The sequence below is a fragment of the Eschscholzia californica genome, unplaced genomic scaffold (genome assembly GCF_041429995.1).
Source record: "Eschscholzia californica isolate CP2 unplaced genomic scaffold, dmEscCali1.0.p SCAF_6, whole genome shotgun sequence".
NCBI classification, from domain to species: Eukaryota; Viridiplantae; Streptophyta; class Magnoliopsida; order Ranunculales; family Papaveraceae; genus Eschscholzia; species Eschscholzia californica.
The window spans coordinates 21293178-21316797 of NW_028238483.1; the positions used below are offsets into that span (position 1 = coordinate 21293178).

At 36.1% G+C, this 23620-nt stretch overlaps 3 protein-coding genes across 3 annotated transcripts; 1 reads left to right on the plus strand and 2 right to left on the minus strand.

The window, feature by feature from the left end:
* Nucleotides 1-2125: 2125 nt before the first annotated feature.
* On the plus strand, nt 2126-6233 carry LOC147532414 (putative methylesterase 12, chloroplastic). Its single transcript, XM_086648301.1, has 5 exons — nt 2126-2983; nt 3899-4135; nt 4256-4399; nt 5117-5251; nt 5578-6233. Exons 1-5 carry the CDS (start codon nt 2723-2725, stop codon nt 5848-5850), a joined length of 1050 nt encoding a protein of 349 aa, XP_086504427.1. The 5' UTR covers nt 2126-2722; the 3' UTR covers nt 5851-6233.
* A 1099-nt stretch (nt 6234-7332) lies between these two features.
* On the minus strand, nt 7333-15389 carry LOC147532415 (regulator of nonsense transcripts UPF3-like). Its single transcript, XM_086645741.1, has 12 exons — nt 14908-15389; nt 14336-14442; nt 12693-12788; nt 12475-12573; nt 12289-12368; nt 11590-11703; nt 10507-10654; nt 9522-9595; nt 8556-9285; nt 8336-8457; nt 8183-8236; nt 7333-7994 (listed from the first exon to the last, which is right to left on the minus strand). The coding sequence occupies exons 1-11, from the start codon at nt 15045-15047 to the stop codon at nt 8198-8200; spliced, it is 1749 nt and encodes a 582-aa protein (XP_086501867.1). The 5' UTR covers nt 15048-15389; the 3' UTR covers nt 7333-7994; nt 8183-8197.
* A 1302-nt stretch (nt 15390-16691) lies between these two features.
* On the minus strand, nt 16692-22135 carry LOC147532416 (uncharacterized). Its single transcript, XM_086649948.1, has 3 exons — nt 22021-22135; nt 17683-18229; nt 16692-17388 (listed from the first exon to the last, which is right to left on the minus strand). The coding sequence occupies exons 1-3, from the start codon at nt 22133-22135 to the stop codon at nt 16692-16694; spliced, it is 1359 nt and encodes a 452-aa protein (XP_086506074.1).
* Between the last annotated feature and the right edge of the window lie 1485 nt (nt 22136-23620).

A 23620-nucleotide genomic window follows, 5' to 3' on the forward strand; every position in this document is an offset into this window, starting at 1 on the left:
TCTCTCTTTAGACTATTAATAACACCTTCCTCTCCGCAATCTCAATTCCAATAACAAGTTTTATTTGAATTTCAATGCCATTTATCTCCGCAATCTCTTCTTCAACATCTAACTTCAACATTCACACTTCGGTCATCACTTCTTCTTCTACAAGGCTGATTTTGTAACGATCTAAGAAAGAACCAAAATTAGGGCTCCTTCGATTCAGAAGACTGGATGTAAGTTGTTGTGTTAAGAAGATTGATCCGACTCTGTTCTTGAAACTGTTTTCAAGTCTGAACTTCCCGTCTTGAGTTCGTCCCAGTAAGTACCAGTACTAAAAATATACTAGTATAGACTATCCACACAAACCCTAGAATCCTTTTTAGCTTGTTCATTCAATTCTTCTTCACTTTGTAGCATGAGGTGATTAGTTGTGGACTTTATTCATTTTGATGTATCTCAAATCTGTAGAGGTTTTTAGAGAGAGAGAAAGAGAGAGAGAGAGAGAGGAAGAGAGAGAGAGGAAAAGAGAGAGAGAGAGAGAGAAAGAGAGGGAGTGGAAGAGAGAGAGAGAGAGACAGAGGGAGGAGGAGAAAAAGAATAAAATGGTGGTAGCGGCAGTGGCAGGAAATTATGGTAGTGGTGGTCGAAATTTGTGGGGGAGATGAAGACTAAAATTAAGGGCTAAAATACAAACAAATTTAATTTTGGACCAATAATAAGTATGTCCCATAAGTCAATCTTAATTGACTAAGTTTTTATTCCGTAGAGATTTTTCTTTATGTCCCAAAAATCCACCTAATAAATCACTATAAATTGAAATTTCCATTTGTTCCTTATCTTTGACTTTTGAATACATGCACATTACATGTGTGGCCCGGTACTAAAAATTTCTTTTCATAGTTCGTTTGTGAAATACTAATCTATATGACAAATGACATAAGTTTTGGTGCTATGTCATAACTTCATTATAAATCTTAGCCGTCTAATTTTTTTGTAAATCACGATCTTTCTTTCTCAAAGAGTCTTTAGAAGATGAAGGTGTAAAAGTCAAAATAACTACCCACTCCCTATAAAATCTCACACTATTCTCTCTCTCTCTCGTTCTCTATCTTTTCTCTTCTCTATACAAACAAGACAATGACCATCGGGTGCCTATAGATACTTTTTGTCCCGGTCGAGCGGATGAGATAGCGGTCTTCCAAATCTTTTTTCCACCACTAGACTTAACATGATTATAGAAAACTCCGTGTCTACAAGCACGGGCAATGCCCTAATAACTAAAAATACTAATGTAATGAAAATATAACAAGTTTTATATTAACAAGTGAGGAGATATGTTTTTCTTCTTTGCTTAGTCACCTCAACCTCAAGTATATTGACAATTATTTGAAGAATTGGATCGACAAGTCAAGTATATTGACAACTTCTTGAAGAATTGGATCGAAGGTCAAATTCTAAACTTTTTTAAAGTTTAAAAGACAAGTTATATTTATTTGTTTAGAATTTAGTATTAGTATTTTGTTAATATTTTTGCAAACCAGTTGCAACACTCTTGTAGACAGACTACTGAAAAGTTAATAATCATTTTTATCAAACAAAAAAAATTATTGAGAATTTTCACTAAATTTCTCTGGTTTTTCTACTGTCGTATTACTTTTTACTGTTATAAACATTTTATTTTTGCCACGAAATCTGGCAATTTGGTCTCGACTGCCATATTTTGTGTCAAGTACTCTTGTGACTTCTGATATTCGATTTTTGCTAATGATTTCTTGGGTTTATGGAAGAAAAAATGGAGGGCTTAAAATAAAACTTGAATATTCTTGGTGCGATGATCAATAATGATCTCCAAACTTTCTCTCTCTACAAATTTATGTGTGATGAAGAAAAAGTAGTAAACCTTAAGGTTTATGGAAGGAAAGAGGGTTTTAACAAAAAAAAAAAAAAAAAAAAATGGAAGAAAAGAGGGATGGTTTAAAATAAAACTTCACATTCTTAGAGGACATGAAAGAAAAATCATAGAGTGAGGTTATCTTAAAAACTTGTACATTTTTAAGTTGTCCACGTAAAATAATTGCCCATATAAAGGCCACCTTTGAATACTGAAAAAGTTTCGTAACACCCGATTTTCTTTAACTATTTCCTCTTTTTTTTCATTCTAGATCATGTTATTTTCTAGAATTTCAACAAAAAAAAAAATGTTATTTTCTAGAACACAAATGAAATTTGGGATGTACTATTTTTTAGTACAGAAGATTGGAATTCTGATCAGGTATTTCTAGAAGAAGAAGTAGAAAAGGAATTTAAAACTAACTGGTAAATAAAATCAAATCCCAAGAAGAAAGTCAATGGTTGTGAACTAGAAAGACGGTGGAAGATAAATAAACAAATCTTATTCATTTCTGGAGTGGCAGTCCAGATAATACTTTCTGCACTAAAATCACTCACTCCATTTAGTACTTACTGATTGAGAAGAGAGAGAGAGACAAATACCAACTACTACCAATTACCAAATACATCTACAGCTCCATTGCTGTAATGAGCTTTCAATTTATTGTTGAGATTTTATTCCTCAACTCCATTTTTTTGTGATTATCTCATCTTCTTCAACTAAACACAGAGGAAGGAAACCCAAAAATTGTCTTTGTGTGGGTTGTGGGGAAACGTTTTGATTTTGTTTTTAGACTAATTTCATCAAAAGAAGTTGTGGGTATTCATCAATCTAGGTTTTTCTATAATGGGTAATGGATTTTTTTGTATGTCTAAGAAGGATATGAAAGATATTAGACATAAGAGTAGGAGTAAAAGTGCTGTTGGTAGATCTTCACAGAGAAAAATGGCAGCAGAAGAAGAATTAATTCATAGAAGAGCACTTTCTATGGCTATTCAACAACATCAACTTTCTCAAAGATTTGAAGGATCAATGTCTAGACGTATTGGATCCACTAGTTCTCGAAGGCATAATCTTGCTGATAATTTCCCTAATGAAAAACAACAGGTTAATTCATTTCAAATCAAATCCCTCTTTTCTTTTTTTCTCTTTGAGAATTTTTTTTATATTAAAAATACCCTTTGATTCAGAGTTTGCTTCTTAGTGGTTTGAATGTTTAGTTTCAGTTTGATATATAATGAAATCCAATTTAGAGGTGCTAAGTAAGAACTAGATTGATGGGGTTGCCTTATATCACCATGAGACATTGAAAAATTTCTTGTGAAGTTTTGTGCTAGACTTGCCTTTTTTGGCATTTCTCATAATTTAGGTTTATAGCAATTATACCGGTGACTCATTAGATCTGCTTAGATAACTTATGAGTGGAAATTTCTGATTTTGCTTATTGGGTTGACAAATTCACGTTGGTTCATATAATAATCTGAAGAGGTAGTTGTGGGTAAAGCAATAGGTGAGCCAAATAGACTGGAACAAGTCCAAGATTTCACAAAAAAGAAAATGAACCAAGACAATTGCATCCTTATCGCAGTCTTATCGCAGCCGAATCTTCAGTGAACAGTTTGTAATATTTGAGTTTGAAGAGTCGAAAGAGATACGGGCTTGAACAATGAGATTTTAGGGTAGAGTTCTCATCTGGAAAGAACCCATGGTTAAGCAACCGAGCGTGCATTTTCGCTGCGCGGTTTTTTCTCTATTTAGGTGTAGAGTATAAAGTTATATAGTAATGAACCTACGATGACTTACTCTCATAGGAGAAAAGCCATAAGATTCTGGGTTGGCAAAGGCGTATAGTTCCCTTTACTGGTTATAACTCTATCTAGTCATAATTATTGATTTTCTCCTTAGTTTCACTTTTATGAAATTCGTAGAGTAGTTGGTACTTTTTCACAAGCGCGTAAGTTATTTTATTTTTTCGCTATCTTTCAATAGAAATAAAGAGATAATCTTTTCGGAATTTTGTAGGTCATAGATCTTGAGACTATCAAAACGAAGAAGTTTGTTCTCGTTCATGGAGAAGGATTTGGAGCTTGGTGTTGGTACAAAACTATTGCTCTTTTGGAAGAAGTGGGTCTTGTTCCTACCGCCATAGATCTTGTGGGATCGGGAATTGATCAAACAGATACAAATAAAGTAGCAACATTAGCAGAATATTCAAAGCCCTTGATCAATTATCTAGATGATTTACCTGAGGAAGAAAAGGTAACAACATATTGAAGAATTTTCGAACTTCAACGATCTTCCTGAGCACTTCTGATTTGATTATTCAGAAAAAATAAATAATATTAAGATGTTCTCGTGGTTTTGGTGGTTATAATACAGGTGATTTTGGTTGGTCACAGTTGTGGAGGGGCAAGTATCTCATATGCCTTGGAACATTACCCAAAAAAGATTTCGAAAGCGATTTTTCTATGTGCGACAATGGTATCCGATGGACAAAGGCCTTTTGACGTGTTCGCTGAACAGGTGGGTAGTGTATTTTATCGTTTAGCCAAATACGTTACTAGTTTTATTACGAGCCATTCATATATGGTAATATTTGGGCATGCCAGAATGACTTCCAATTTTGGCAAGTCAAATGTTCTGAGTTTACTTTGTTGAGTTAGTACAAGAAACTCGTCGAAGTCACTCCCTTGAAATGAGGGTTGGGCATAAAATCCGTAAGTATAGATGCCGAATCTTGCTTTTTATGTGAAGAGGAGCAAAATGTCATGAAAGTTTGGTCAGTTAGGTTAAATTGAGAGAGGAAACTTGGTTGAAATTTTTTCTGGACATCGACGCACAACCTAGGTTTTCATATTGTAGTTTTGAGTCTATATATAGGACATATACATGTCAATAAACTTCCTCGATAGTTACTTTTAGTTGGAGTCAACCGCATTGATAACAAGTCATACAAATTTCTGAACTTCACTTTGGTTGAATGATAACATGTATGTCTCTTCACTGGCAAAACCAGTGTTCGAATCAACGTTCCCAAAAAAGAAGTCATACAAATATGTTAATAATGTTTAGCTATAGAACTGGTCAATCCCTAAAAAACCTTACGAAAATATAAGAGAATATCTTAATATCACACTCGAGTCACTTTGTCTGGGTACAAGTTTACGATTATGAATTACCATCTTCTGCCTTAGTTCTACTTCAGCTTGTAACCTGTCATATGTCAATTGACTTCTGCAGCTAGGATCTGCTGAGATTTTTTTGAAGGAATCCCAATCACTGGTACATGGTAATGGTAAAGATAAGCCTCCTACTAGTCTTATGTTTGAGAAACAGCAAATGAAGGGCCTATACTTCAACCAGACTCCTTCTAAGGTATGGAGCTTGAACTATATTGGTAGACTTTTGCCTTTACTTGTTTTCGATATACATATCAAAGAAAACAAAATCATTTGCTAATCTTCAAGAATTTTTGCACTATAATTTATCATTGTTAGTGTTTTCAATCCTAAGATATTCGCTTCGATTTGACCACAAGATCCCACTTACGCAAAACATTAAGAAATTCAAGCATGACATCACTAGTCATTTTATGTGGTAACCTTTTTCTGTTTTTGCCTCGACCAACTAACGTGATAATTTTTGATATTCTGTTTTGTTCTATCTGTTCAGTGAATTTGAATCAGTCTTGTGTATTTCAGGATGTTGCTTTAGCCACAGTATCAATGAGACCCATCCCTCTGGGGCCTATCATGGAGAAACTATCGCTTACACCCAAGAACTATGGCACAGGAAGACGATTCTTTATTCAAACACTTGAAGACAATGCACTCTCAGCTGATGTTCAAGAAAAACTTGTGAGAGAAAATCCTCCCGAGGAAGTTTACAAGATCAAAGGAAGTGATCATTGCCCATTCTTTTCAAAGCCACAGTCACTACACAAGATTCTAGTCGAGATCGCTCAAATTCCGTAGTTGAAATCTGCATATCTTCAAGGTCGAATTTGAGAAGAAAGAAGAAAAAGAGAGAACAATAGAAGATGTATGGTCACATTATATATAGCCATCCTTGTACAAAAGAGTATGGTAAAGAATTTCTATTAAGGTCTCTCTCTGATCAATGCGAAGCTACTCGAACAGAAAAAAAAAAGTTTTTTTTTTAAAAATTCTTGAAACAGAAATAAGATGCTAGTCAGTAGTAGGGAACGTTAGATTAATCTTATTCTCTTAATAGAGATATAACAGGTTTTCTAGGATCCATAAATGAATGACTTGAAATAGGTCTTGTTTTCAGGATTTCTTGATATATATTCTGCTGTCTGTCTCCTTTCAATTTTAGATAAATTTGATTTGGAGTACCAGTTGATTTGAGTTAAATTTAGAATGTTTGGTTTTATCTTACTTGGGCAACTGACTCATCCCAATAGCCGATTATGACTGGTTTTAGATTTGTTTGAATCAAGCATAAAACAAGATTTGGCGTCACCGCTTTGGAGAAATAAAAAAGCGCTCTCGGTGACAAAATTTTGGGTGAAATTTTTTAACTACTTTTGGCTTCCCCAAATCTCTCAGGCTTTCACTGCCATTTCTTCCCCAAACCTTCCAACTGAACTGATCTGGTTTACCATATTAGCATTTCAGCAGGGGACTTTCATCGGGAGATGGAGGAGAGAGACAAAGAGGAAATATGAGATAGGAAAGATAAAGGAGTGGTGGGAGGAGGAAGGAAGGGATGAGAGAAGGAAGAACCCGGGTGATGGTGGGGCTTCTGGTGGTGGCCAGAGACGAAAGAACAAAATGATAGTTTGTCGTCCAAGAAAATTTGATAAAATCTACCATTTTCTTTGAAAAATTTGTACTTTGAGAAGATTTTCTTCTTTCCGCAATTACGTTTCCCACGTAGTTGGGACCCCGTTGCTAACATGATTATGGTCTTTTCTTACTAAATTAAGATTTAGAGAACTCAAAGAGGTTCCTAGCTTGATTCCCATAGAAAGTGAAATCCATGGTTATTGAATTTGAATCATTAAAGGTATAAACAGTAACAAATTTGTCAAGCTTCATGTGGCTATCGTGTTTATCACGTCTTGATAATATATCAATGCCTTCTAACGACTAAAGTAGATCCTAATCGATTTCTCAAAAAAAAAAAAAAAATTAGAGACATCTTGTACATATTCAATTGAGAGAATAAATAACCTTGAGATTATCTAGTTGTCTAATTTTTCACTTTTTTCCATGTTATAAAACAGATTATTGAAAGTCCAAACACTATATTCAAACTAACCTAACCACCCTATTATGGACTGTTGTGCTAGTTCTTGTTTGAACATTGGACATTCTAATAACAACAATAATACTTACAGGAAAATCAATAATTTGTGTTTTATTGAAGGGGGTTCAGGTATCCCATCTGTTGCCAGAAGAGAATGACAAATAGGAACACCAAGTCTCAAATACCATATCTAACTGTCATATCATTACAAATATCAAACATCTTATTCTGTCTTCTGCTACAGATCACATGTTTCTACTATAAGACGGTCGGTGTAATGAAACTAAAATAACATCACTTCCACACCTGTGGTAAAAGGTTATATACTCAGAGTTTACGACAAAAGTAGATGTGACGCTAAAAATCAACCAAGAAATTTGCTTTTCCCTTCCCAGTTGAGCTAGTCCTCGATCTATTGTCGAGCTCTTCTCTCTGTATTATAACAATCACTCCAGCCAGCAACTTATAGCTCCTCCACCAAGTGTCTAGTTATTAGACCGACTCCTAAGAAAACTTTGCCATGTTATATGTATAGTCATATCTACGTTTCTCCCTTTCTTATCGTCATCATCTTCATCTTTCTCACTGGGGCAATCCACCAACATGTCTCATGCTCTAAATTATTCAGATTAATCAAAATTAGGTTTCACCTTTGCATCATGTGACAATGGGTATAAGCTTTTGTAGCACCATTGATTGAATCTAGCCCTCATATCTGAATCATGAAGAGTGGCAGACACGGCGAAAGATCACCCCAACATGAGAAATGACCCAGTGATTCACAGAAAATGGTAAAAGAGAGGATGCTCGAGATCTAAATCAAGTCCCATCTTTATGTCAAAAGCTGAAAACAGAAACAATAGTCCGAGGTCAGCTAGCAGGGTGGTATAAATCCTGTATTCACCAGATAGTCATACGTCCAAAGAGTACGTGCAAATTTAAGCTTTCATTCTAGATAAATAGAAGTATCCTTGGATAAATGGATGGAAACAGTACGTGCAAATTTAATCATAAGATAGGCATACATCATACCAGTTTAAGATATCACTAAGAACCCGAACCCGACTTCTGGACCCACACTTGCTTCTGTAGATGCATAATGGATCTCATTAGACTAATCAAATAAAACAAAATAATTGGCATAGAAAGTGGTAGTAGTACATGTCTAGTAAGTAGGTACTATACCTCATGGGGAGAACCATAGCTAGATGCACTTCCTCTTTTGGATAGCTTTCCATCACTTGCTCCAATAGAGACATCCAGATCCTTCACTCCTTGTCCACGGCGACCACCATGTCTATGTGAACCTGAAGAAATGCATAAAAAGAGAGTTACAAACTAAAAATCATAAAATAATGCTAGTTCAAAATAGACTACCAATAATTAACTTCAGGTAAAAAATAACCATTTTCTATAGGTAAGTAATTGCTCCGTCCGTCCCCCGGGGTTTTAACTTCTCTGCTTCTGCTCGTACTAAGCATGTCAACTTTCATTTCTGCATTACTTGTTGGAAAGCCATATAAAGGTGAATTAACTCCACGTCCAAATCGAGAACTGTGAACTGCTGAATCCAGGTTTCGAGGTTTGCCGCTGGGCTGAGATGATTTATTATTAAATTCGTTCTCCACTACATCGCCAGGTTTACTTACCCCATGGACAAGTGCATGGTTAGCAATAATCGTTCCTTCCACGGATTCTGACAGTAACTGTTTTGCTAGAAAAGAAGATTCATCTGAACGACGAAGGGTCCAAATACCACAATCGGGTCTATCCTTATTTCTAGTGGGCTGTTCCTGGTTATCGTTCGTAGGAGCAAAAGTGTGGAGATCATTCCCAATAGCCTTATCATTTATAGCCCTTTTGAGGTCAATATGTGAATTATTCGTAGCTTCTGAAGCGCTGGAAACAGAACCCTCTAAAGATGAAGGCGTGGTGGCAGGTCGAAGTGGTTGTTTGTTCTTCTCTGCTATCAGAAACTGGATTTTCTGTCCAGACTCTACGTCCTTGTTCGAAAGTATGCTTCTGATAATCCTTCCACTTGCCTCACGTCGATGGGTCTGTTTCAAATTCGATGCACCTGGCAATTTTTTGACTGGAAGAGGTGCTCCCAGTTGTTGTGAAATACCCCCAGAAGTCTGTTTAACCGAGCATGAAATAAGCAATTCTGAAATTAGCACCTAGCTTGGAAAATTTTGAATGTGAACAACCTAAAGTAATACCATATAAATGAAAATAAAAACAAAATATGAGCCTCCGCCGGTTACTAAATTAAATTGAAAAATGATCGAAAAGTTATATAAGATAATAAGTGAAAATAGAAACAGAATCTGGCAACTAATAAACTAAACTGACAAAAGACTGAAAACCTTACATGAGAAATTTCTCGCTCCTTCCCTTTCAAAAGCGGTACTTTCTTCTTAATAGGAACAGCCCCCCTAGAAGCTCCTGTAATAGCTCCATCAGTACTTGCATGCAAAAAATCAAATCGAAAAATTGATACGCTATAAATCATTCATTTCAAGTGAAAACTTTCTACAACGTATGACTTCACGAACGCAAGACCAGAAAGTAAGAAAAGACCGAACCAAATACATGTACATTGAAAAAAGAAAAAAAAAATCACCAATTCATCATACACATCGAATACGTGCACATCTCTGCCCTAGAAGAAGCTACATCCCGACAGCACCAACCAAAATCATGGAAATGACTGGCTTTTTTGGAACAATAGATCATGTTTCAGGAACCAACAATAATCCAGCCTTCACCACATAAGCAAATGCAACAGAAAAAACTATTTTATCATCTTGACAAAGTCAAGAATGATAAACCCCCTTCATGTTAAAGAACACGATCAGAAAAGAAGAGAACTATTAATTAAATACTGAGCCCATGAAATCAAATTCATAGCTTCTCCGTAACTCAGGATCCAAGACAACCTACTACAAGCACCTTTAGGCTGAATTGGTTATTCCTACTTTCCATCCATTGACCATAACATCCTATCCCAACTCTCAATTGCTAGTTCGCTAATACGACCATGTATCTTGATTTACATAGAAGAAGATGTCAACAGGACCTACATATGTACTTTAATATATGATGTGAACAAACCGTCTCGGTTGCAATTTGAGCAATTGTATTAACCACATCACGAAGTGCTTCTATGCGATGCGAAGAAAATTATTCAGCACTTTATTCCTTATTGATGGTAAGGCTACCTCAATACAGAATAAAGGAGCCATAGCAAAGAGAAAAAAAATCTGCAGAGGTTCGCATATGGGTCATAAGAGAAGGGTTACAAAATCCAACATGTAGCACAGTTATTATTGAATTGGGTCTAGTCGCAGACTTACCAATTCCATCTTCTGCTTGTTTAGTTCCACTTGCAGCAGCACCACTAATTGACTTGTCTGAAAGCTGATGACTCTCTCGCCTTTGCGCCAGGGCATAAGTAGATTTTTCCTTGCCACTCACATTTTTTACACTGTCTCTTAAAACGTACTGTTCATCAAATAGGAAAAATGAGCATAAACAACAAAAAGTTGAGGAAGTTCAAATGAAGCACTTGAAAACATAAACATCAGTGGAAAACCGAGGAGAACATTGACAAAAATTTAAAGGTCCTGAGCAATATGGAAATGACTGATAATACAACAAAAACATTAGCCGAGGAGTTAACAATGATTTGGCACAGCTGCTACTGACTTGTAGAAAATTACGTTTGGGGTATTATTATCTTACTTGCTGCAGCTGGCTGGTATAACTCGTACTGAAAGCTCCAGGGGTCAAATCCCCATCATCGAGAAAATAACTTGCTCCTTTTTCTAATTTTTTGGTGATATTAAAAACACCAAGTTTCAAACGTGCTATCCATTTTCTGCTTTTCTTCAGTTTCCTCAATGATTTACTATATTTATTTATTTATTTTGTCTCCTCTAAATTCAATCTCTGAAAAGTCAATATCTTTATAATGATTTCAAATTATCTCAAGGTTTAATTGGTATTACTATTAAATTATGTGTACGCCCATATTCATCAACAAAGCCATCCCTACATGGCTTTTTAGCTAGGCTCAATTACATATTAAATAGTACACAAGTACAACAGATTAACCAAAATAGTCAAAGATACGGACAACACGCGTAGTAGATATACTTTTTCTCTTACTCTAATATTGCTATCATGACATCTCACTGCTACACAAAATGCCCATTTTAAGGACTTGATGGATGGACTCTTTAACTACCAAAAAGCAAAAGAAAAGTAACCTAAACTAATGTGCAAGGCATCTCATGTTTGCAAGTTTTGAATATGAAGAGGAGCATCTATATATCCAAGCCAAGCAAATCAACAACAAGCACAACTCATCTTCTATAAATAAACACTCATTCAAAAAGTTGACCTTTAAGGTGAAATATATATATATATATACATACCATAGAGGATGATGATTTTTTTTTCTCAGAACCCCGTTTGCTGGAAGATGGTCTTGAATTACTAGGTGAAGCTCCAACAGTTCTTCGGCTAATCTTACCACTGGATAAGGGCCTCTGTCATCAATGATAAGATTTTGTCAATACAAACTTCGCGTACATTATAAACAATATAAAGCTTTCGCATCCGCCAAAAAATGATGAACAATTCAAAGACTTGAGGATTTCATTCTAATGAAGGACAAGGGGAGGGCTTTTTTGTAGCAATAGTGGACGGATCTCATGAGATCTTTTCACGGCCTTCAGGCTACTGGAATCAAAGGAAAGTCAACGGACCATTCAATTCATTAAGGGGCATATATATATAGTAGCCTATTTTAGTTATAAAACTGTTTCGTCTTAGGAACTTTTCTGAATAATAGTACCAAAGGCTCTAATTCTGCTTAATTAGACATCCGAAAACTGCATAGATATCATATAGAGAACTTCAACTTCATCAGCTATAACTAGTTGTTAAGGTAAATATATGCTCCGAATGAATAAGTTTAAGTAATTGTTGAAATAATACTCGAATACAGCCAAAGAACATGGTTTGTTACTACGATTTGACTACCTATCTTATAGCATAAAGGAATAACAAATCTATCTACATCCATGCACTATCTTAGTATGAAGGCAACAAGTCTTTCTACATCCACGCACCTGAGATCCACTTCTCGCAGCTCTGTTCTGACGTATAAACTCCATTAGGGGCGTAACAATGGCAGGCTCCTTTGCAGCACCTGGAGGACGATATGAAAATGAATAACTATTTGTGTGTGATTATGCTAATAGACCTTTGCATAAGCAGCATAAAGATCACAAAGAGTATAGAAACTTGAAACTAACCAGCTCGCTCGGCTTCTCTTCTTTCCAGTTGTACCTCAGCACTAGGAAGGTTCTCGACAGGTTTTGCCAGAATATCAAGGAACTCCGAATATTCAGGATCTGCGCATTTATCAAAAATATCGTTAGTAAAATTAAATCATATACGAGGAAGTGTGGACAGAATATTGATAAAAGAATGATTCTCAAAGAGTTACACGTATGAATGATCAATAATATACCTTTGAATATGGTCCCTTCACGGCCATCTTTTTTAGACCACTGCTTCGGAACCCTTTGTGAAGGGGCATATTCAACAAGCGCTTTGTATTGGGTACCTGAAGAAAATATTTTTTAATGGTACCCTACAACAGTATGATAATAACAAGATAACAAGAATGATATGGTTAAATAACTAACGATGTTAATGCAATATAATAACTGTAATTACTATTACTATTTGAGAATTATAACAGGGATATGGTTTATAAGCAGAGTATGTAATGAACTGTAGGCTTATGATGATATTGTATGAAAATATGCTCCTTCAGTTCCTCCTCACTTATGAGGGGATAAACAAAATTTTAAACTTCAAAGATAATTCAACATGGCATATCCGTTCTATAGCGATAACGATAACAATCCTACAACTTATTTTCATTCTCACCTTCTATAACTTCTACGATCCTACTACTACAATAGTTCTTGCAAGAGGAGAATGATGGTCATGCAGCTTATGAGTCAGGAACGAAGCCCATTCTTTGCCTCTCGACCAACCAAAATGAGTTATTTGGATCAAGTGAACCATGATCTACATGCAATTACTTATAAGTACATTTCGTGCAACAGCATATTTGATAGAAAAGATCCCATGATCATAAACCAACAGCATGTCCCAACTTTATCTAGTAGTACTGTATCCAATTGGATTAGTGTCTAGGAAGGATTCATTCCAGGTAACACTAATTGATATGAATAATTGTATGTTCGCATAAACCTGCTACTTTTCACATTAAAAAACTCAGAAACAGTAATTCTGAATGCTTCAAAGCTATGTTGGAAAAGTCGGCAAGGGGGACTAGTCGGCGGACATGGGACTAGGCATAGTCGCTACTAGTCGTATTTACACGGGACTAGTCGTGGAATATAAATATATAATTATATATAGGTATAAATATAAGTATTTGGTCTTAATGAGGCATAAACACTAAAAATTCATCCCTAAGAAGCACACATACACTTATCAACAAGTTCTACAACATTAATGAAGTATAAAACACTAACAACTAACATTTATTTGAGTTTATAGAGAAAAAGAATACAATATGGGTTCTAAAAAGAAGTAGTAAAAAAAGATTGAGAAGATAGAGAAACTTGGAATCTTGTTTGGAGAGCAAGAAAACTTCAAAATTACTTCAATCTGGTTATAATGATATTTGGAGGGGAGAGGAAGGGTGAAAAGCCGAATGAGTAAATCCTAAACCACCTTTGTCGATTTGAGCAAAAGAAAAAAAGGCTCAGCTAAATAATCCCGACTGGCCCGACTAGTCGTCTCGGTCCTAGTCGGACCAAGTCGGAGATTTACTCGGAATTCCACGGGACTAGGGTTTTGGCTCCTAGTCGAGTCGGCAAGATGGGGACTGAGGAGTAGTCGGGGTGTACTCGGGGATTAATCCCGACTTTTTCTTCATAGCTTCAAAGAAATTTATCTGGTGGCCACTGTATCCACATGTGACATGGCAACACCTAAAGTAGCATACGAAATAGATACCACTAGAGTGGACATAACCATAGATTAGTTAGACCACCTCTCAAACAAATAACAGTAATTCACTTGCCAGGGGTCTACGTAAAAATGAAAATGATAAATGGTGAGATATACTACCTTTCTCGTAATGAAAAACGTGGCCGTTAAAGAACCCTGCAAACTCAAAAACATCATCTGCCTTCTTAAAATCGATGTATGCTCGCGAATACTGCTCGCGTTTATGGCTGCATACATAGTTTAAAGTACATAAGTTTGCTTCTAAAATCTGTGCGAAAGATTGTAAATTTCATCAAAAAATCACTAAAACAAAAGTCATATCAGTCAAATGATTCATGTATTGCACATGTAATCGTAATCCGTTTGTGATGATTGAAATATAAAACAATCTAGAGAGAGAAAGAAGCGAGGCGAAAAGAATCAACCAAACCCCAGCAATTCTTTGTGGTAAATTAGTAATCTGATGTCGCTAAAACCCTAAACTAGTTGTGTTTCAGTAATCAAGTAACACTAAATTTGAGAGGTTCAGTTAGGTTCTCAGACATGCATTACTAATCCCTTGATGGGATACTACTGCCAACTTAAACAAAATTTACCAAGTAGCAATCAATACCAAAGTCATAAACAGATTACGGAACAGGGGAAAACCCTAAAATCTCATAGGAAAATTATAATTGAAACAGTAAAGGAACCTGGTTTTTCCGGGATGAAAGGAAACCCAGTTATACCGCCCAGCAAAGCTACCGTCGATTTTGTCCATTAATTCCGACTGTTTAAGCGCCGGAGGCAAGTGCCGAACCGCAACTTTCGTTTTATCGTAGTGATCCTTCATGAGTTAAGTAAAAAAACAAAAAACACAACAAGAAACCCTAAATTGAATTGATTGATGAGATGGAAACTGAAGTCTCTAAAGATTGAAAAGCTACTATTAGTACTTCAATTAGTACTGGAAAACTTATCTTCCCCGATGAAATTACATTTCCGTTTGTGAAATTTGGGGAAAAATTTAGCCCTAATTGTTGAAGTCAGGTCTGAATACATGTTAAAGTGGGGCCACTTCCCTTTTCTTATTGGTCTTGTGGGGGCACCTAAAATTGGTGGCTCAAAGCGCCAGGGCTGGCCCTTACGTAACCCTAACTACATTTAGGGCCTCTCATATCTTATGTGGCTGCAATAATACTCAGAAAATACGTAATCACAAGATTAAACGCCTGGCATTAAAAGGTCAAAGGAATTAAAATCGCTCTTCAAAGCAAAGGTTTTAATGTTTGGTGCATGCAAATGGACACGCTGATAAGCTCGGCAAAAATCGAGCTCAGTAATGCAACCCTGGAGAAATAACCCTGCAACGCAGACCTCGCAAACAGAGCTACCAAATATTCAAGTCACATGAAAAACAACCGGGCTTCACGCACATCCCTGGTTAGGGGTGGGAATTTTTGCCCGGAATGCCCGAGTTCGACGAAAAAACGTTCAGTCCGAAGCCCGACATGGGTAGTGCGCACCTGACATGGTTAGTGCACGCCCGACCTGGCTATAGATAATGGGCGGGCTTGGGCTCTATCTCAAAAACCCTTACCCCGTGTAGTAAGCCTGACCGCTAAACCCGTCCACTAAGCCCGTGTTAAGTTAGTCTTAATTTCTAAGGTATAAAAGGGGCTTTCTTCCCCAAAACATTGGGGCCATTTCTTATCAATCATCTTTTCATGTTGCTGTCTGGTAGGCTTTTCAAGTTGTTCCTTTATTAAAGAGAGAGAGAGAGGTGGGCAACAATAGTTGGATCAAGAGGTAGAGGTTATGGATAGATCCGTCGTTTCTTTCACCTTCTTCATTGTTCATTTTAGAGTTTACGATGGGTTCTGGAATTCGGTTTTACCTCTCTATCTCTCTTCAAACTTTTCCAGTAGACTTCATTTGGGGTGATAAAGCAGTTCATGTTTCACAACATCATGAGAAGTAAAAATCCACGTGTGGATTGCACACATAAGAGAAAGCCAAAGTAAAGACTTTTGAGTTCTTCTAAGGCCGCGACTTTGGGGAATAAAGAAAAATCTTCGGGGCATAAAGACTTTGGTCAACTAGATTTGACTTAAGGGGCATATTCATTTATAGTCCAAAAATTGACAATGTTATATTTTGCCTCCTAATCTTCATCTTCGACAAAAACTTCCGACCACCACGAGCACCATTCCGATCTTCTCTCTCTAAAAATCCACTTATTTTCTTTAATATTTCCTTAAGTTACCATACTTTACTTCTGTCTATTCTCCTAAGAAGACCTTTTTGTCTTCTTACTAAGATCATTCGCCCAAAGGGCAAGCCAATCAAGAAAGAGCAGAAAACTATGGATGAGTTCACTGTCATGGTCCATTTGTTTCATCCATGATCAGAAATTTTGTTTACACTACTCATTCAACCTTTTTTTTTTTTTTTGTTGAAGTAGAAAACAAAAAGAACACAAGCAAAACCACACCGCCTATAGCGGTAACTCCCTCGTTAGCTCCCCCCAGGAGTTCCACATCCTATTACACTTATTGTGCCTGCCCCACTTAGCTAATTTATCCGCCCAATTGTTGAGATCTCTGGGAATGTGGACGAATCTAATAGAGGCGAAGTGGCCTGATATCTCACGGATGTTGTCTATTAACTTCTCTGTCTGCCATTCAATAGCCGAGCTGCAGTTGTTCAGGTACCGGATGATATTAAGATTATCACTTTCCAAAATAAGATGAATTATCTGTAGCTGATGAGCCCACTGTAAGATCTTGAGAATGCCTAGACCCTCACATTCTTCTGCCGATTGGCCTCTGATGACACCCGCAAAAGCGAAAAGAAATTCTGTCTTATCATTGTGAATGATGCCTCCATATCCTGCCGCCTCTGTAAGAGTCTTAAAGGAAGCATCGGCATTGCATTTCAGGTAAGGGGATTCCGGGGGTTGCCAGACCTGCGAGTCCTTTCTGTTTGTTGCTGGTTTGGTTTTCTTTAGGGCACAAGCCGACCCTTTAATGTTATTGATAACCTGGACCGGAGTTTGATTCTTCGAGGAAAAACATTGTTCACATCTAGCTTTCCATATGAACCACAAAATATTAGCGTAAAGGTATTGCAAATCTGGTTCCAAGGATTTCCATTTCAAAATCCAGTCCTGCAGGTTGTCAATACTTTCCACCCTGACATTAAAGAAAAACCAGATAGTACGAGAAAAAGTACAATGGAGCATGATATGAGATAACGATTCAAATTTGTCGCAAAAACCACAGTTAAAAACATTACCTATAAACTGACCAATTTGTCCACGAACTGGAAGACTGTTGGTACAACATTTCCATAAGAATAGTTTAATCCGGGGTATCGTTTGTATTTTCCAAATATAGTTCCACTCTGGATGATGGTAGTCCATATTTTGAGTTCTTAAGTGAAAGTACATGGATTTGATAGTGAAGTTACCTGATTTGGTGAGAGACCATTTCATAGAGTCATCTCTATCATGACGAAGGTTGATACTGCAGATCGCCTTGCCGACCTCGCTGTCAAAAAGTTGGTGAATCAGGATCACATTCCACTGGTTATTATTGATAAGCTGATCCACTGTAATTAATCCGCAATTGTGCAAGTTCGGTATCAGAGGTTTGTGATTCGGAATCCAGTAGTCCTCCCAAATGTTAATATTGGTTCCCTTATTCACATCCCAAAAGATGAGCTCCTGGACCTGTTTGAACCGCTGCATCATGGATTTCCAGAACCAGGAATGGTTAGATTTAGCCATAGAAGGCTTGGTGTCTTTCGGGTAGTATTTAGTTTTAAGAATCTTCGTCCAAAGCGAATCAGGGTTTTTGAGAGCACGCCAAAGGAGTTTACTGAGGAAGGCTTCATTATCCAGAGAAGGTAATCTAATACCCAGCCCCCCAAATCTGCGGGGCTTGCATATTTGTTGCCAGTTGATGGTGTGGATGGTTTTCGATTTTCCCCACCAGAAAGACCGCTGAATGGTCTCAATGCGATTGCTAATGCCTTTAGGAATGGCAAAGCATTGCATTTGGTATCGGGGAACGGCCGCTGCTATGGTGGAGATCACTACAGAGCGGCCAGCTTGGGAGAGGAGATTAGTGTGCCATTTAGAGAGTTTATGTTGTATTTGGTTAATGAGGGAGGAGAAAACTTGCTTTTTATTGGCTCCGATGAAGAGGTGAGTGCCCAGGTATTTGTCTAGAGAGGAAGCTTGGTGAACTTTCAGGTTACGAGTAATGAGGCGCTTGAATTTTGGATGGGTGTTTTTGGAAAAGAAGATAGTAGATTTGGCATAGTTTATCATTTGGCCCGAGGCCGCACTAAAAGTATCTAAAATGTTCTGGAGGATATTAATATTTTCAAAAGAGTTAAGACCGAAAATGAGGCAATCATCAGCAAAAAGAAGATGGGTGAGCGTTAAATCCGACCTAGGGAAGGTGAAGCCAATGAACTGGTTTTGACTGTTTTTGGATTCCAGGAGACGGCTGAGGCCTTCCATAGCTAGAGCAAAAAGAAAAGGGGATAAAGGGTCTCCCTGCCTAATTCCCCTAGAGACATTGAAGTTCTTACCTGGACGACCATTGATGAGAATCGCCATAGAAGAGGTGGAGATGCAGGTATGTATCAAATTAATCCACTGCTCCGCGAATCCCATCTGAAAAAAGATCTGGTATAGGTTTGAGAGATTATTGTTCTGATATTGATTATTGTCTGCAATTTGAGTGATGTTAGGGTTTCAATTCTTTTAGATCAAAATTTGATAGTCCGGTTATTAGGCATCGCTGAATCCTCATTGGAATAACAACTATTGATAGTCTGATGCCTCTGAAAGATTTTACCTAATCAAATTAAGAGCAGACTTGAAATTGGGATATGTTATGGGTGTTTCAATTTAACCCATTTTCCTGTTGCGAGTTTAGGGTTTTATTATTGGGTTCCTTCAATAGAGAGGCCGAGAGAGAGACCAAGAGAGAGTGAGAAGAACAACGAGAGAGATGCCAAGAGAGAGCAACAGTGAGAGGAAGATAAAAAAAGATGTGCCAGAAAGAGATATAAAGATAGAGAGAAGATGAGCAAGAGAGAGAGAGAGAGAGAGAGAGAGAGAGAGAGAGAGAGAGAGAGAGAGGGAGATGTAGATTAGGGGGTAAAAGTTAACTTTGTTAATTTTTGAACCAACAATGAATATGTCCCCATCTTCAAATCTAGTTGATCAAAGTCTTTATGCCCCAGAGATTTTTCTTTATTCCCCAAAATCGCGACCTTCTTCTAATCTTTAGTTTCTACTTTCGACTAAGGATGAGTGACGAGGATCGTGGCGATACAAAAAGTAGTCATCAGTTGATTGGAGTCAATGAGGCAAAATTAGATCAAGAGCTTGTGGGTCAACCCGCTTCAAGGCAGCAAGGGAGGTCGGATCTGAAAGAGATGTGCTTGTCAAACCCGGAAATGGGGGGTCGGCACGATTGTCCTAAGCTCTGCCACGACTCAAATGCAGCAGGTCTACCATGGGATTTACGAGAAGGCTAGGGAAGTCCACGTGAGCAAGGTCGATACCTTAAGCCCGGAATATAGGAAGGTAGAAGCGCGCCAAACGCTTACCGACTTAATCCCGAATCTGATCAAAGTTCTCAGTCGGTGAATTGTCGTTGATTTTGGGTTTCTATGAATTATTTAAGAGAAAAATAATAGTAAACTTTAGGATCTTGTATAAGAATAAGAAGATGAAGACATGGGGTATTTAAACAGAGCGGAAGAAGATAAAAAAGTTGAAGAAATGTTATAGCTGTTAAAATGAAGGTGAAGAAAGGCTTTAAGCCTTTAAATAGGCCATAACCAAGACCACTCTAGATCTAACGCTCAGGGTTAAGGAATATTTCGTTCTTGTTAGACCAACGAGTAAAGGTTAAACCCTTGCACTCATACGGATTACTCCTTTAAATGGGCTTCAAGAACGGGCTTCTTAGACGAGCAAAGGTTTTTTTGAAGTATCCCAAGCCCGCCCATTATCTTTAGCCGGGTCGGGCGTGCATTATCCGTGTCGGGCTTTTTTCCTGTCATACTCCGGCGTTCCTAGCCGAGTTTCGGGCTTTCAGGCAAAAAATCTTACCCTTAGGCCTCACCCTTATTGATCTTTCAAATGCTATAGGTGCTCACTGGATTACATACATCATATGTAGGTCGATGAAAACTCAAATCCATATGTTATATTTTGCTATATAACTTTATATTTTATAAATTGACGTTTATCTTTAATAAAACTTGTTACATTATAATAAATATATTATTAAATTATGTTATTAGTTAATATTTATATTGATAGATAATATAATTAAATAAGATTATTAATTTCTATAGATTAACATAAATAATATATTTATTTTCATTTATTTTATATATTATATATTTAATTTAAAATTATTAAAATAACAAAGTTTATAAACAAAAATGGTAAGGTAGTAGATTTAAAGTTAATAAAACCATAAAGATGTTAACATAGAAACTCGAACTACGTTACAACAAATTAATAAATAATATGTTTTCATTAACATTCTAATTCATAAATTATTTATTAAAAGTATTATAATTAATAAAATAATATCATATTTAAAACCTCGAGAACCTTTCTTAAGTTTGTAAATATCGTTAATTAGTTCTGTTCGAATAGATTCAACTTCTGTACTGTATCTTGTAATTTAAGCTTAATCTGAAACTTGGTCATAGCATTTGATAATTTTAAGCAGTTAGTTAGTTATTTATTTCCAACTTAGGCGGAAATGAGGCATTAGTACCTCGTAATTCAAGACAGTAATTAATGTTTACTTCTTCTGCCACATTTCACTTACATCTTATAATATAACATGAGCAGTTAAATAATATATTTTATTTTATTAAAAAACTTTATATTTTATAGATTGACGTATATATTTAATAACACTTGTTATATTATTAAATTATATTATTAAATTATATTATTAAATAATATTTAAATTGATAGATAAGATTAACAATTTATATAAATTAAAATAAATAATACCTTTTTTCATTTATTTTATATATTATGTATTAAATTCAAAATTATTAAAATTGAAAAGTTTATAAGCAAAAATGGTCAGGTAGTGGATTTAAAACTAATAAAACTATAAAGATGTCAATATAGAATAGAGACTTGCGTTAATACTAATTAATAAAAAATATTATTTCATTGGTATTCTAATTTATAAGTTATATTTTTTAATTATAATATTATAAAAGTATTATAATTGATAAAACAATATTATATTTAGATCCTTGATGTACTTTACAAATCAACATTTTTGTCCCACCACACTTAGTTGTATTTTAATTAATAAATACATTATTAATAACATTATAATTAGTATGATCTCGGTGTTGCTGATGCGCATCTTTTACGTAGTATTCATTTTTAGGAACAAAACTACGTTGGCCAACCAATTAAGGTAATGAGCTTCCCGTATTACTCACAAGACCAAAAGTATCTGCACTTATTTTGCTATTTCCACTTATTCCTCAAGTGCGAAGTTAATTATCTTTTTCTGTTTAATAACCTTACAATCTCCTTTGAGATTCACTTTATGTGTGATAATCGAAGAATATATCCTTAAAAACTGGGTCAACTTTTGTTTTTCGTTCTATAATATTGTGCTTCCCACATATGTAACTTCTGAGAGCATATTCCCAATTTAGACTGCAACATAGATATCGACAGTTCTTTTAATCCCTTCAACATAATCCGACTATTCTTCCTTCACAACGATGTCATTTTCGTCACTGACCTCTGTTTGGTGTCAGCTCAGCTTTAGAATCAACTTGCTTTGCTTTATCTACAACTGGAAGTTCCACTTCCTCCATCTTGTGAACTTGTCTTTCAAGGATAGTCACTCCTTCCATTGGTTGCGTATCAGACGACCCTCCTATCTTTGCTTCAAGGATGATTTCAATGATCATTGGGTTTTCTTTATAACGGGTGGTTTAAGTCGCTGATTCTTTCTTACAAGACATTAATGACTTCAAATAGTTTGTCGAATGTAAAGTAGAGTTTGATTATGCCAGGAGTTGAGTTTATGGTTGAAGTTATAAGATGTTGGTGAATTTTTACTGGAGGCGTCCCTGCTTCTAGTGTTAGTCTGATTGCCAAAAAATGTCATTTTAGTACCATTTAGGATAAAGAGATGTCGCCTTAATTCTCGAATTGCTCCTTACAAACTAAGGGCGAAATTTGCATAGAACCTTAAAACCTCTCTGAAGCTTAAATCAGTATGGCGTTCTTGCAGTTAAATTAATTGAGTATGAAATTTTAAGTTTAGGAATTGGACCTTCAATTGATGATTTCTTGTATTTAGCTTACCCCTTGCCCCCATTTAGATTTATTATATCTGCTTTGTATAAGCTTGTTTGCCGATTGTTGATAGCCGGTTGTCACGAGGCGGCGTAGATCCAACGTCTTGAGATGAAACTACTATTTCGTAGTTGTGAGATATTAAACTCTCTTATTCGGGTTTATCTCATATAATTGAGTTTCATTCTTCAAGGGTATCATGTATCTTGAATAAATCGTATTGCTGCTCTTATAAATTTTGTAAAGAAAAGTTTATTCTCACGGGATTCATGTACCCCAAGTTCCTAAAAAAACTTACGATATTTTTCGGTCGAGATCCTAGATTAAATTCAGGATTAAGTCGAAAAATTCCCCCCCCCACCCTCCAACACCACATAAGTATCTGGGTTAAAGTACCACCCCACTTCCGCATACCGACTTTTGTTTCTCAAAAAACTAAAGGATACCTGGTTGTATTTAGAGGAAGAGGAAAAGCTTAGGCGCCAAGGACACTCGTACCAACCCCCAATTCTGAATTTGAGTGGCAGAGCTCTTCCGGATTCACCTATATGGCGACTTCACAACGGTTGACCCGTTCATCTTTTTGTCTCTCCCTAACTTATTGACCTATTCAATTAATGACCAATTTTTTCATCATCAGGTATAAATATTACTGTTACAATGTAAGGGTAAAACTGTTATTATGACAACGCAACAGTAAAATGCTATTGTGACAACGTTGTAAAAATGTTATTTTGCAAGATGGGAAAAATGTCACTTTGGAAGCATTTGGGTAAAAATGTCTTTGGCTATAAAAAGACAATAGTGTTAACATGAGGGTAAAAATGTCATTTGGTAGCATTGGGGTAAAATTTCATTTTTACAATCTAAGGTAAAAATATCATGTTAGCAATATAATGGTAAAATATCTTTTTAACATATTCGTGGAAGTTAGTTGTCAGCCAAATAAAATAATTATGTAATTCTGCAAAATAACAAGTGACAACGAAATGAAAAATTCTTATTTATATGGAGTATATTACATGGAACGTTATAAA

Bases quoted from the DNA above. Each gene is read 5' to 3' on its own strand.
- LOC147532414 (XM_086648301.1), top strand. From the start codon at position 2,723: ATGGGTAATGGATTTTTTTGTATGTCTAAGAAGGATATGAAAGATATT. The intron at 4,400-5,116 runs GTGGGTAGTGTA...TGACTTCTGCAG, and splicing joins TTGACGTGTTCGCTGAACAG to CTAGGATCTGCTGAGATTTT. The intron at 5,252-5,577 runs GTATGGAGCTTG...TGTGTATTTCAG, and splicing joins TCAACCAGACTCCTTCTAAG to GATGTTGCTTTAGCCACAGT.
- LOC147532415 (XM_086645741.1), bottom strand. From the start codon at position 15,047: ATGAAGGATCACTACGATAAAACGAAAGTTGCGGTTCGGCACTTGCCT. The intron at 10,655-11,589 runs GTATGTATATAT...TTTGATGAACAG, and splicing joins AAAAATCATCATCCTCTATG to TACGTTTTAAGAGACAGTGT. The intron at 9,596-10,506 runs GTAAGTCTGCGA...GAGCTATTACAG, and splicing joins ACAAGCAGAAGATGGAATTG to GAGCTTCTAGGGGGGCTGTT.
- LOC147532416 (XM_086649948.1), bottom strand. From the start codon at position 22,135: ATGGAAGGAGTGACTATCCTTGAAAGACAAGTTCACAAGATGGAGGAA. The intron at 18,230-22,020 runs GTCAGTGACGAA...CCATTCCTAAAG, and splicing joins TGAGCTGACACCAAACAGAG to GCATTAGCAATCGCATTGAG. The intron at 17,389-17,682 runs GTCTCTCACCAA...CTTTAATGTCAG, and splicing joins AGAGATGACTCTATGAAATG to GGTGGAAAGTATTGACAACC.